A 12,903-nucleotide genomic window follows, 5' to 3' on the forward strand; every position below is an offset into this window, starting at 1 on the left:
GTTACAAAGAAATCAAATGCTTGCTTACTTGCTAGGATCCTGGTTCCTGGCTTACAGTACTGGTCTTACATAGTGGAAACTATTATTTTTCGGGGGGGGGGGGGGAGAAATATATCTCACCTTAGGACAGGCTTCACACAGCTTGGCCTGTTCAGAAAAGCACGCCCTATGCCTAAACCTCTTGGAATTTCCCAGATGTACACTTGCTTAGATAGCTGCTTTCTGTCCAGGACAATTCTATTTTGTAGATTTGAAATAAGTCATTGTTTGCATTTGTTTGTCCTGGAAGTAGGTGATGTTACAGTTATTAAAAAAACACTGGTCAGTGGTAGGGATCGTCTGCTGTTTGCCGCACAACGAAAACTGCAGTGAAAAGCTCTACATGTTGCACATCTAGCCATGCCACAAGTTAATTGAAACAGCTGCCTCTTTGTAATTTGCTGCACGACAAATTAAAATTTACTGTACAATCTTGGTTTGATCATTCTTGTTTACAGTATGCTAAAAGTAAAGTAAAGGTTCCCCCGCACATGCGTGCTAGTCGTTTCCAACTCTAAGGGCCGGTGCTCATCTCCGTTTCAAAGCTGAAGAGCCAGCGCTTGTCCGAGGACGTCTCCGTGGTCATGTGGCCGGCATGACTAGACGCCAAAGGCGCACGGAATGCTGTTACCTTCCCACCGTAGCGGTCCCTATTTTTCTACTTGCATTTTTACGTGCTTTCGAACTGCTAGGTTGGCAGAAGCTGGGACGAGTAACAGGCGCTCACTCTGTTATGCGGCACTCGGGATTTGACCCGCCAAACTGCCAACCTTCTGATCAACAAACTCAGCGTCCTAACCCACTGAGCCACTGCGTCCCTTCTACAGTATGCTACTCAATTCTGAAATCTTCACCCTCGGTCAGGCCTTGCCTAATTGTTTTTTTTTTTTTAAATTGTTCATCTCGATTTGTTTTGCCAGGCAGCGCAGTCTAAATCCCCCTGGCTTCTACAAAATATTTGCCCAGCGTACTTGCAGCAAATTGTATTCAGTGATGCAAAAGCATTGTGGCTGTGACACTCAAAACTACCGGGTGCTGGGAAGAATCTCGTTTGGATGACAAAATTTGGTAATTGACCACTACATCCAGTACTTGGGGCAGAAATTAATATAGCAACTCAAGTTAGATGGGAAGTCAAAACTGCTATTAGAAAAGATGTACAAATACAGGTCGTCCTCAAGTTATGATCATTCACGTAGCTACTGTTTGAAGTTACGACAGCACTGGAAAAAGCGACTTACAACCGGTGCTTGCATATAAGATTATTGCAGTTCCCCAAGGTCACACGGTCACAATCTGGGGACCTGGCCATGCAGCTCACATTTGCGACAATTGCAGCACCCCAAATCACACGATTGCCATTTGCGACCTTCCCAGACGGCTGCCAACAAGGAGTTGTTCTTTTCTTTTATTTTCTTCTTACCCTCTTTTATATTTCATTATACAATAAAATATCAAAGGAAAAATAAAGTGCCAGGAAGCATAACCCACCCCCAAGATACAGCAGTACATGTATAGGATCACTTGCAGAATGTGTAAATTTACATGCAAAAGGCCTCGACCCACAGCAACTTCAGCTTAAAAAGGTCTTTTTGCTCAAAATTCTCTCCACCTTAAGTCTCCAGAAAAGGGAAGCCAGAGGAAATAGTCTTGCATGGGACCAAACTTGACAAGTGCTTGGATTTACTTCATTCTGAGCCAATCTCACACATTTAAAATCTAGATTCACTAACACCATTGCAAAAACAATTTCAGGTTTGATCATTTTCAGGATCACAAGGACTATCCCACTATCTCAAGACAGAAGCCACTTTAAATGACCAGAAAAGGTAGCCAAGAAATGTAGTTTTGTCAGGATGGAGAGTGACATTTCCAGGGTCCCTTCATTTTATAACACAAGGTTACTTGCGCTGATGGGTTTCCTGAAAAGGTGTACAGGGTTTGGAGGGGCGTTTTGGTTCACATTTCTCTGATGGTTCTCTACAGCATGAATTTTTAACAATATTCTCACGTGTACAGAACTCAACAATACGTGTCTCTTATCTCAGAAGGCTCACTCCCAAGCCCTGGGTCTTCAATCTGTCGTGCGCATTTAAAAAATAATAATTAGAAATCTGCAGCAATTTTGCATCTTTAAAGACCTGCAACTACATTGCTGGAATACTCAAGCTATGCACGCAACCTTCTTCTGCTTTGCAGAATATGCTGCGTTTTACTTGGCAGTTAAGATCCCGAGAATTCAGTAGACTGATATACCCTGTGATGAGGCTGTAACATGATTTCAGTGTAACCTACGTTTATTAGATATAAACTTCCTGAAATAGCTGACAACTGGGAAGCAGTTATCCCTATCAAATGATGGCGCCGATATTTGCAGTCGGCACTCAAAGGAGTTGAGTTCAGCGTTGGCATCTTGTGCCTTTCAGCGTGATCATCCTCCTTTGCTCTTCAGAGCAGCAAAGGGGGGGCGGGAGGGAATGTTGTATAGATACCAGTTAAGATGTGAAGGTTGCTTGACAAGAGAATTAGGTGACAGTATCTCCAACTACGAACGTTGCCTGTTCTGTCCTTAGGTTAGGAAAGAGTTTCTCACCTTTAGCAGCTTTTAAGGTGTGTGGATTTCAACTCCCAGAATTCCGCAGCCAGCTACAGATAGTCCTCAACTTACAACAATTCGTTTAATGATCATTTGACGTTGCAACAGCATTGGGGGAAAAAATGACCATTTTTCACACGTAACCACCATTGCTGCCTCCCCGTGGTCACATGACCAAAATTCGGATGCTTGGCAACTGGGTCATATTTACGATGGTTTGCCATGTCCCAGGGTCATGTGATCCCCTTTGGTGAACTTCTGAGAAACAAAGTCAATGGGGAAGCCAAATTCAATTAGCCACCTTTCTACTGACTTAACCACTGCCGCGGTTCCCTCCACAACTCTGGCAAGAAAGGTCGTAAACTGGGGCAAAATTCCCTGAACAAGTGTTTTGCTTAGCAACAGAAATTCTGGGCCCAACTGTTGTGTAAGTCGAGGACGACCTATATGCTGGCTGAGGAATTCTGAGAGCTGAAGTCCACACAGCTTAAAAGCTGCTAAGGCTGAAAAACGCTGAAGTTAGGGAAATGTGGCTTTACAGGTTCTGAGTTATCTTTCTAAAGTCGCCCTCCATTTCCCCCCAAAAAAGGAATATGGCTCTCCATCCCAGGCAGCAATGTCCATTGTGCCTTCCATTCCCCACCCAGACCCAGGGAGCAGAAGGACTGGTTAGTGCTACTGCTAGAGCTCCCCGCGAGCATGGCGGATATAGTGCTCATGCAAGCCTGCCTCGTGGCTAAAACTCTCCCCACAGTCCATGCAGGAATAGGGCCAGGAGGGTAGCAACTCCTGGGTTTGCCGGTGGAAAACCTGGTGTTGACGCAGGTTGGAAATCTGCCGGAAACTCTTGCCGCAATCGGGGCACTGATGAGGCGAGCTATGGCCCGCCGCCTGGCCTTGGCAGTGATGCTTATAGCTGGCCAGCTGGTCAAAACGGCGGCCACAGTCAGGACAGCCAAAGACGGGGTGCAAGCAGTCGCTGTAATCACAGGGTGAGGGCGTGGCGTGGCTTCGCTGATGGCAGATAAGTGCCCGGGAACTCTTGAAAGCCTTGTTACAAATGAAGCAGACAAACAGGGCATCCCGCAAATTGGCCTGAACAAAGTCCTCTGGATGTTCTCGCTTCATATGCCGTTCCTTGGATTTCTCGTCAGGGAAGGTAATCAGGCAGTGAAAGCACTGATTGTCACCCAAGCTATCTAGAAATGGAGAGGGAGGAGAGGCAGCAGTGGGTATAAAGTTATTCAGGTACATCTTTTAATCTACAGATTCTAAGACAAGCAATGGTATAACAGTATGACAGTACCGCAGCAAAGAAACAACTGAATCACCTACACGTAGCCCTCAATTTACAGCCATTCATTTAGCAACCATTAAAAATTACAAGAAAAGACTTAGGACCATCCTCACACTTGTAATCGTCACATGATAAAAATTTAAGCGCTTGGCAACTGACATTTATTTACAATGGTGGTAGCGTTCTTGGATCATGGCCATTTGCGACCTTCTCAGCTAGCTTCCAACAAGCAAAGTCAGTGGGGGAAAAGCCTGATTCGCTTAACAACCAGGTAATTCACTAAACGAATGCGATGACTTGCTTCACTTGTAATGTAACCCTGACACTAACCCCCCCTCTCTCTCTTTCATTCTGTCTCTCTCCCCACTTTATTCTCTCTCATTCTCATTCTTTCTCTCTTTCATTCTCATTGTATCTCTTCCATTCTTTCTCTCTCATTCTCTCTCTTATTCTCTCATTCTCTCATTCTTTCTCATACTTTCTCTCATTCTCTCTCTCTCTCCTCCTCCTTCTCTCCCTCCCCCCAACTCCTGGTCCATGGAAAAATTGTCTTTTTCAGAAACCAGTCCCTGCTGTGAAAAAGGTTGGGGACTACACCATCTCTCTTAATGTAACTATAACTTGCTAGAAATCCTGACATCCAGGACCAGACTCAACACTCACAGATGCCAGTGTTCTTAGAGCATTCTTTGTCCTCTGCTGGCATTACTGCAATGTTTTCATCTCTCCGAAGAGATCCTGGTTTATACGCTGGCAGATGCTTCTGGGATGGGGATGCACCACTGTTAAAGTTTGACACCTTTTTAAGAAAGGGTTCAGCCAACGTCAATTTGCCAACTGCAGAAGGTTCAGCCATCGCTTCCTGTAACCAGCGAAAACAAGTAGTGAGCAAAACAAAACAAAAAAAAAACATCCAGACCCATCTACACACAAATGGAGACTTTCTAAAGGCACGTGAGAACACCAACCTGGAACTGAGGAGAAACTTCCTGACAAAAATCGTGGGCGCTCCATCACTGGAGATTTTTAAAGGGAGACTGGACATTCACCTGTCTGAGATGGTATAGGTCAGGGGTAGGCAACCTCGGCTCTTTTATGACTCATGGACTTCAACTCCCAGAATCCCAGCTATGCTGACTCAGGAATTCTGGGAGTTGAAGTCCAGGAGTCATAAAAGAGCCGAGGTGGCCTACCCCTGGTATAGGTCCTCCTGCTTGAGCAAGGGGGCTGGACTAGAAGACCTCCAAGGTCCCTTCTATTCTATTTATTCTATTGTATTCTATTCATTCCATTCTCCTATTCTATTCTTCCATTCCATATATTCTGTTATATTCATTCCATTATTCTATTCCACTCTATTCTATTTATTCTGTTCTGTTCTATTCATTCTATTATTCTATTCACGTTGGGCTTCATCTCCCACTGCCTTACAGGTTAATTACAGGACATTGTGCCAATTCTAGAGCCTCAAATATCCACATTTCCCATTCCTCCACCACCACCACCCCTGCGTAATTCAGCTCCAGCACATCGTACCTTCCCCCCCCCCCAAAGACCCTTTTGATCTCTTTCCTCTTACAGCAAGTTTAAGAGGAACTTTTAAGAGCCTTTTCTCCTTTCTCGGGTCAAGCAGTCAAGCAAGCTCAACGCGGGAGATCCAGAAGGTAGAAGGTGGGCTGTGTTTCTCTCTCTCTCTCTCTCTCTCTCTCACACACACACACACACACACACACACACACCATCAATTTGTCAAAAGGAGGAGGAAGCGGCGGGCCTAAGCAAGAGACGGAGGAAGCGGCGGGCTGCGTTACCTTTCGCGGAAGGGCCTGGAAGGCTCCTGCCCAGAGAGGGACGAGGGGCTTCTCCCTCAGCTCAGCCTCCCCTCTCGGCTTCCCGTTAAGAAAAGGCCTCGCCTCGAAAGAGGCTCTTGCCTTCTGCCTTGCTGGGCAACCGGATCGAGGCCTCAAGCCCCGGACGAGCCTCTCTGCCGGCCCACGCCGAGGCCAGGCCGGGGCTGCTGCTGCTGCTGGCCTCGCCGTCCCTCGCTCGCCCGCCCGCCGCTACTGCCGCGGCCCACCCCTCCCAGGCGCCTCTGGTTGAAGCCCCAGCGGCTCTCGGAGCCTTCCATCGGGAGCCCTTCCAGCTGCGGCCCTCCGAACCAGGAGACCTGCCCCAAATCCCTGCCGGCTCCTCGGTTACCCTCCCCACACCGCCCCGCTCCGCCTTAGGCCTCGGTCAGGGGCCCTTCCTTCTCCAGAAAGGCCCCCGCTTGCCGTGGGGCGAACCGCTCCAAACGCCTGCACGAAATTCTTACTCTGACTTGCGCCGTGCGCCAAGGACTGCCGCGCATTATTTGTCACACCAAACCAATAAGACATTTAGGGAAGCGCGGAAGCTTCCGGCGCTCAGTCTCTGGGCCAGGTCTCATAAATTCTGGTAATTTTTTTCAAGGCAATATTATAGACAGCCTCGCGAGGGAGGAGGAGGAGGAGGAGGAGGAGGAGGAGGAGGAGGGGTCGAGCAATGGCGCACGCGCACCACAGAAAGCGTTCTGCAAAAGCACCGCGAGACCTGTATGAGTGAGACGCAGCTGGGCTTCAGAGAGTTCCGCCGGCTTGTGCCGTCTGCGCATGCGCGTAGCCATGCGAGATTCCCAGCCATTGTGCACGTTTTAAACGAGGCGCGCAGGCGCCGTCCGCTCTAGCGTCCTGTTCAGTTTTCCACCGATGCTCCTGCTTTTTAAATTGCACGTGCTGGAAAGGATATTCTCCCGTGGGAATTCTATCCCGTTCATTTCATCTGCTAAGACCATTTTCCTGTACCGCTACAAACAGGAAATAAGAGTAAGAGTAATTTTGCAATTATTTGTATTTCAGGAACATCTTGTGTCTGTTACATATTAGGAAGATTTATTTCCATAAGAATCGGCATCTGATGACGAAGGAACCGCGTAGGGTGTGTTTTTTTAAAAAAAAAAAAAGTTCGGAAGCGGTAAAGATTCAGTCCAGTTAATTTATAAACCTGGGACTGCATCAAATTGTTGCAGCAGTTTGTTTATGGTGCATTTCAACTGAAATTTCCTCCAGGCAGGGCGTGGGATTACAATGGCTGTTGCTTTTTGAAACGGTGGAGGCCTTAATAGGCACAGTAGAACTTTCTCTCGGAACAGCTAAAGTAATACTTCTGGATAACCTTATCCTTATGGATTATGTCGCATTAAGTGCAATGGAATTTCCAAGAGTCAAAAGGCAAAAAAGTTGCTTCCATACCTGTATAGGCGTATTTATGTAGTTATGGGAGATTTGGCGAATACAGATCTATTTGGCAGAAACTAGATTTAAGGACTGGGTTTGGTATATATATGGAGTATATATCGGAGGTGGTGACCCTTTGAGAGCTGTATGCAACGAAATTTCATTTTGATGTATGCCGATTGGTGTACATTCAAAGTGACAATAAAGTTATCATTATATTTGGACAAAAATAGCAATAGTACTTAAGGCTCATATAGCACCCCCATAGCGCTTAACAGCACTTTCTGAGCGGTTTACAATGTCGGGGTATTGCCCCCACCAATCTGGATCCTCATTTTACTGACCTCAGAAGGGTGGAAGGCTGTCAACTTTCAGCCCCATCAGGATCAAATTCCAGGCAGTGGGCAGAGTTAGCCTGCAATACTGCATTCTAACCATTGTGCCGTGTCATTTTCCCAAGATTTTCAGTGTTTTTTGAGTATTTAAAAAATAGAAAGTGAAATGGCACCAAAGAATTAGATAATGTGGGTATAAAATCCCTCTACTATAGGCACACTTGCATAAGGTATTAATTCGCCTCCTAAACCTCACCTAAGAATTGTACCACAGGCTGGTAGCATCCGAAGTGTACTAGAAATCTTATCAGCCAAGCAAACAACGTAAAAACTCTTGCCCACTCATGATTTGCATTTTTCATGTTCACCCAAATACACAATTTCAGGAGCAAATAATGCCCAAAGCGGAGTGCCAATCCTACTTCATGGTAACTTTAGATCCTCAATAAGCAGCTTCAACTATGAACAGCAAATGAGGACAGTAGCTGAGTTCAGTCCCTGAACTGACGGGTTCCCTGAATTGACAAGTTTCCTCACAACCACTACAGCGGCGCAATTTGTGCTGAACCCAAACCACGTGTGAACCACGCACTTGGTATCCTCTTTTAATTGTTCCTCAATTTCTATACAGTTAAATTCTCAGCCTATGACTGTAATGGAGCCTGACCATTACGATTGCAGCTCGTATGGTTATAACGTGTGGGTCATGTGACCAACCTCATTAGATCACCTATTTTGTGGCGCTTAATTAAGCAGCTTGCTATGATTTGGAAGTGACCACTGCAGCCAGAAAGTAAATTGGTTGTTCACCATGGGCTGGCAAATGCCAGTTTTCAGCAAAAATGTTGTAAAATGTGGTCAAGTGACCACAGAACTCTGCAAACAGCCATAAATGCAGGCTAGTTACAGAGGGCCTGAAATATGATCGTGTGGCCTGGGGGGGGAGGGGTTAGGGTTGTTAAGTTGAGGGCTACCTGTAATATGCCTGGCAAATAACCATAAGGTCTGCTACTTTGGTGACGGCAGAATGAGTGGTTGCTATCCTAAAATCTCAGGAGGATAATAAGAGATCCTGGGTTTGTAAAGAATGACTGTGCACATTAAAATCAGAGAGGATCAGGCAGCTTCATTTGCAGAGACAGTCCTTGCCTTTCAAACCAGAACTGGCTTCCTTTTAAGAGAGATCCCGGCCAAGAACTGCACAAAATCAGCACCCCTCAAGTTTCTCCCATTTGCAGACAGAGATGGGCACAGTAAAAAGTCATATACATACAGAATTGTCTTTATTAAACCATATCTCCTCTAACTACTGCGAAGAGATATTGTTGAAATTCATGAGTTAGGTGGATCAGGCGCCATCATGCCCAGGAGCTGTTTTCTTAAAAGCCAAACGCACGCACGCACGCGCACACACACGCACACACACAAACAGAATACAGCTTCGGTTCAGCATGGGCCGCCCAGATGCCAACATGACGACAATGGAAGCGGGACCCCAACCCGAGAATGAACCGTTTGGGAAAGCAGGATCACCTTGTACACAGGACAAGCGATCCCAATCCATCCCTTACTATCTCTCCCCCCACCTCCCCATTTGGGGTGGGTCTGGCAGAAGACAATTCCGCTCCCATTAATGAAACGCATCCACAGAGAACAACTCTGCTAGTGCCACCATTAACAAAAGTTCATGAACAGGATCTCCTTTGTGGGCTAGAATATTTTAGGGACCGTCAGATCCAGATCACTGAAGGGCAGAGGGCAAGAGAAAATCTCACATCCTGCAAATGGGTTGAGGGTTTTTTTTTTTTTGTTGTTGTTTTAAAGTCATCACACTCACCACCAGGGAGGCAGGATACAAAAGTTGATTGCTCTCAAGCTCACGTCTCTCCTCGTTCCAAAGCTAAATTCATTTCAGAAAGAGAGCAAATGTGTCTTTTTTTTCCTTTTCTTTTTTAAAAAGGAACTAATGGTAAAGGAGGTTTCGCTTTTCCACATCCTAGCAGGACAGATCCCTTAGCAGGGGCCACCGATCACAACAGGGGAAATGGAAGTGAGCTGGGGGAGGGAAAGGGTGAGAAACGGACCTACAGCTCTCCGCGAGCATGCAGCATGTAGTGCTCGTGAAGTTCGGACACCAAGCCAAATTCGCCTGGGCACTCGGTGCAGTGATACGGTCCATCGGCCCCATCTGTGTCCTGGTCCCCGTTAGCCTCTCTGGGAGCAGGAGAGGGAGCAAGCTTATTACGAGGCGGGGCGGGAGGGCTTCTGCGCCAGCTGTGTTCACAGCGATGGCCCTCCAGCGTGGCAGGAGAGGTAAAGCCCACACCACACTCAGCACAGATGTAGTGAAAAGCTCTGCCCCGGCCAGAGGTCAGGGCCATTCGCCCTTCCTGGCTGTCAGGATTCCCCGGCAAGATCAGTGGGGGAGGTGGGGGTGGCTTGGTTGAAGAGGAACCACTGTGTGGCCTTTTGCGCCCCACGTGGTAGCTACGGTGCACCTTCAGGGCCCGAGATGTGCCAAAGCCACGCCCACATTCAGGGCACTCGTGCCACTCGGGGCTAGGAGCTTGGGAGGAGCTGGGGCGGTCCTGCCCTCCCTCTCCACCGTCATCCACCAGTTCCCCAGCCGTTGATTTTTTGGGTTCTTTGCTCTGGGGACCTAGCAAAACAAAGAGAGAGAAAACACAGTGAGGTGTGCCAGTATAAAGCACCTTGGCTTGTCCCCCCACTCTATAACTTTAACATGGCAAGCATTTGTCTATGGAGATTCTCAGTCATCCAGGACACAGTTGTCCCAAAGGTGCTTTTCCAAAAGAGAGCTGGACCTCCTTTTTAAAAAAAAAAAAACCTTGAAAACTTTTCGCTTCTCATCCAAAATGCTTCCTCAGTTTTGTTGTTTTTGGAAAAGCACCTTTTGAGACTTTCCTCCTTGGCCAGCCTCATGGATAATTTGCAAAATCAAGTTTTAACGTATCTTGTGGAATCGTAAAGGAATGCGAGGAAAGCAACTTTGCAGGAAAAATACCTTAAATTTAGAAGGTGCAAGAACTACAGCTATTCAGTGGTGCTGGAAATAATACCCTTCATATCCCCTAAAGCAGGGGTAGGCAACCTTGGCCCTTTTTATGACTCGTGGACTTCAACTCCCAGAAATCCTGAGCCAGCCATGGTGGCTCAGGAATTCTGGGAGTTGAAGTCCACAAGTCATAAAAGAGCCAAGGTTTGCCTACCCCTGCCCTAAAGTAATACTTTGATTGCTTTTTTTTACAGATTATCACCCCAAACACAATACATTTAATAGCTGAGCCTGTGCCCAGCATCAAACCCAAACATCTGCTCTACTGCCCCAACGTTTCTTGTTACATAACACTCCTACCTCCTGGATATTCCTATTATATATGCCTATTATACCTGGATAGCCATTGGCAGATGGGGTTGCAGGACTACTGTCACCAGAAGATACTGAGGTTGCTTCTGATTCCTCCTCCTCCTGCATGGCCAAAATACCTGGAACAATTAAAACCCTCTGAGTTCTGCTATTAACTGTTCTCTACTCTTAAATCATGAACATTTATATGCTTCACTCAGGGGTCTTCAAACTTGGCCCTTTTATGACTTGTGGACTTCAACTCCCAGAATTCCTCAGCCAGCGTGGAATGAATAGAATAAAACAGAATAGGAGAATGGAATGAATAGAACAGAACAGTATTGTCACTTTAAATGTACACTAATCAGCATACATTAAAATGAGATTTCATTGCATATAGCTCTCGGAGGTGAGCATTAACATACACTGCACAAACATGACAAAAAATAAATTATGCCCACACACACAGAGAGAGAGAGAGAGAGAGAGAGAGAGAGACATCTCTGTCACAATGGGGCAACCCGACAGCAAACGGCTGCTTGTAATTTCAGCAGCGACGACGGGCCTCGGCGGATGCTTCGCTAGCCTCTCCAGGGCTGCTGGCTTTCAGCTCTCCTTGCCCAATGCCACCCTCTAGTGCTCCGCTGCAACACGTGCAGTTAACGGGAAAGATAACGGTCCCTCCCAGAGGCTGCCTTCGGGCTGGACTAATTCAAGATTGTGGGGGGCAATTAAGCTGACTTTGTAATAATGCCGCTTGGGGTGTGTGTGAAAGCCCCAATAAGCAGGCATATACATAGAATGAAGGCTACTGCTAAGCTTGTAAGCCGCCCTGAGTCTTCGGAGAAGGGCGGGATATAAATGGAATTAAAATAATAATAATAAAAAAAGATCCCAAGAACCAGCCTGGGGGGCAGGGGCGATTCCGGCCGCGATTTTGGGGGGAGGCCTCCCAGAAAGCCCCCTCCCCTCCATTGGCGCCCCTGACGCTCTTTCCCAGGGGCGTCTCGGGGGTGGGGGGGCCCTTTTCGACCTCGGGGAGCTGGCGAGAGCCCCCCCCCCAGCCCGAGCTCCGCAGGGCCGGGGAAGCCTGGTCCCCGCCTGGCCTGTGCTCACCGGTCGAGGTCCCATCCTCCTCCTCCTCCTCCTCGCCAATGTCCTCGGAGCTCCCCACTTCCACCGGCTTGGCTCCTTCGGACATCACCCCTCAAAGCCGGCGGCCCAACCTGCAAGAGGAGCAGAACCGGGACACGGGAGGGAGGGAGGGAGATGGCGGGGACCCTGCACGCCCCCCCTTTCCCCCCCCGGGGTCCCCCATCCCATCCCATAATATGCCCGCCGCCCCCTCAAGCCGGCCCCGACCCCCTGCTCCCATCATGCTTTGCGGCTAGCGGACCGCGGCGGAGCCTACGGTCCCGTCATGCACCGCGGCTAGGGAAGAAGAGGAAAAAAAAAAAAAAGGGCCCGCGAGCCAAGAGTAAAGTAGAAGCTGGGGGAGGGAAACTACCCCTTTCCCATAATGCCTTGCACCTTCTACCACTCACCGGTTCCTCCGGATTTGGGGAGGGGCAGCCCGGTCCCCTCCGGCCACAGGACCCTAGCTGCGCAAGCGCAGAGAAAGAGATTTGCCGGGGGGGGGAATAGGCAGGAGCCGCCCACCAGCCCTCGGGCCTCGCGCGTGCGCTGTGAGGCTCGGGCGCTCCGTCCGCACCGCGCATGAGCGGTCCCCGAGCGGCTCTGTTGCTTTTGGGTTTTTTTTCCCCTTCTCCGGTGGGTGTGGCGTTTCAATCGTTCCCGCGCATGCGCCCGCCAGAATCTCCTGGAAAGGGTAAAGGGTGCGTGAAGTTGTCCAGAGAAGAGAAAAGAGATTAAAATGAGTCGTGATAAAATGCAGTTTTAAATATGCGTGTTTACTCGGAAATGAGCGCAACTGAGTTTTGTGAAATAGGCGCCGGATTGCCAATTAACTTTTTGCCTCTCTCTCTCCCCATCCCATTGCAGAACATATAAGCCAG

General features: G+C 48.1%; 2 protein-coding genes across 5 annotated transcripts; both read right to left on the reverse strand.

The window, feature by feature from the left end:
- Positions 1-1,431: 1,431 nt before the first annotated feature.
- On the reverse strand, positions 1,432-6,137 carry LOC310644565 (zinc finger protein 576-like). Of its 3 annotated transcripts, none has more exons than XM_083369699.1 (3): positions 5,744-6,137; positions 4,596-4,794; positions 1,432-3,834 (listed from the first exon to the last, which is right to left on the reverse strand). In XM_083369699.1, exons 2-3 carry the CDS (start codon positions 4,786-4,788, stop codon positions 3,317-3,319), a joined length of 711 nt encoding a protein of 236 aa, XP_083225825.1. In that variant the 5' UTR covers positions 4,789-4,794; positions 5,744-6,137; the 3' UTR covers positions 1,432-3,316. The 3 variants fall into 3 exon arrangements, with proteins under 3 accessions (XP_083225825.1, XP_083225826.1, XP_083225827.1); XM_083369700.1 differs by lacking the exon at positions 5,744-6,137 and adding an exon at positions 5,512-5,619; XM_083369701.1 differs by lacking the exon at positions 5,744-6,137 and adding an exon at positions 5,469-5,564.
- Positions 6,138-8,793: 2,656 nt separating this feature from the next.
- On the reverse strand, positions 8,794-12,621 carry LOC310644564 (uncharacterized protein). Of its 2 annotated transcripts, XM_083369697.1 has the most exons (5): positions 12,433-12,621; positions 12,005-12,114; positions 10,933-11,028; positions 9,606-10,180; positions 8,794-9,421 (listed from the first exon to the last, which is right to left on the reverse strand). In XM_083369697.1, the coding sequence occupies exons 2-4, from the start codon at positions 12,087-12,089 to the stop codon at positions 9,606-9,608; spliced, it is 756 nt and encodes a 251-aa protein (XP_083225823.1). In that variant the 5' UTR covers positions 12,090-12,114; positions 12,433-12,621; the 3' UTR covers positions 8,794-9,421. The 2 variants fall into 2 exon arrangements, with proteins under 2 accessions (XP_083225823.1, XP_083225824.1); XM_083369698.1 differs by lacking the exon at positions 10,933-11,028 and having other exon boundaries at positions 8,794-10,180.
- Between the last annotated feature and the right edge of the window lie 282 nt (positions 12,622-12,903).

This window comes from Vipera ursinii (assembly GCF_947247035.1).
Source record: "Vipera ursinii genome assembly, chromosome: 9".
NCBI classification, from domain to species: Eukaryota; Metazoa; Chordata; class Lepidosauria; order Squamata; family Viperidae; genus Vipera; species Vipera ursinii.

Excerpts from the sequence above, each read along its gene's own strand:
- LOC310644565 (XM_083369699.1), bottom strand. The coding sequence starts at position 4,788 with ATGGCTGAACCTTCTGCAGTTGGCAAATTGACGTTGGCTGAACCCTTT. Across the intron at positions 3,835-4,595 it reads CTCTAAGAACACTGGCATCT|ATAGCTTGGGTGACAATCAG; the intron begins GTGAGTGTTGAG and ends CTCCATTTCTAG.
- LOC310644564 (XM_083369697.1), bottom strand. The coding sequence starts at position 12,089 with ATGTCCGAAGGAGCCAAGCCGGTGGAAGTGGGGAGCTCCGAGGACATT. Across the intron at positions 11,029-12,004 it reads GGAGGATGGGACCTCGACCG|GTATTTTGGCCATGCAGGAG; the intron begins GTGAGCACAGGC and ends TAATTGTTCCAG. Across the intron at positions 10,181-10,932 it reads ATCTGCCAATGGCTATCCAG|GTCCCCAGAGCAAAGAACCC; the intron begins GTATAATAGGCA and ends TTGTTTTGCTAG.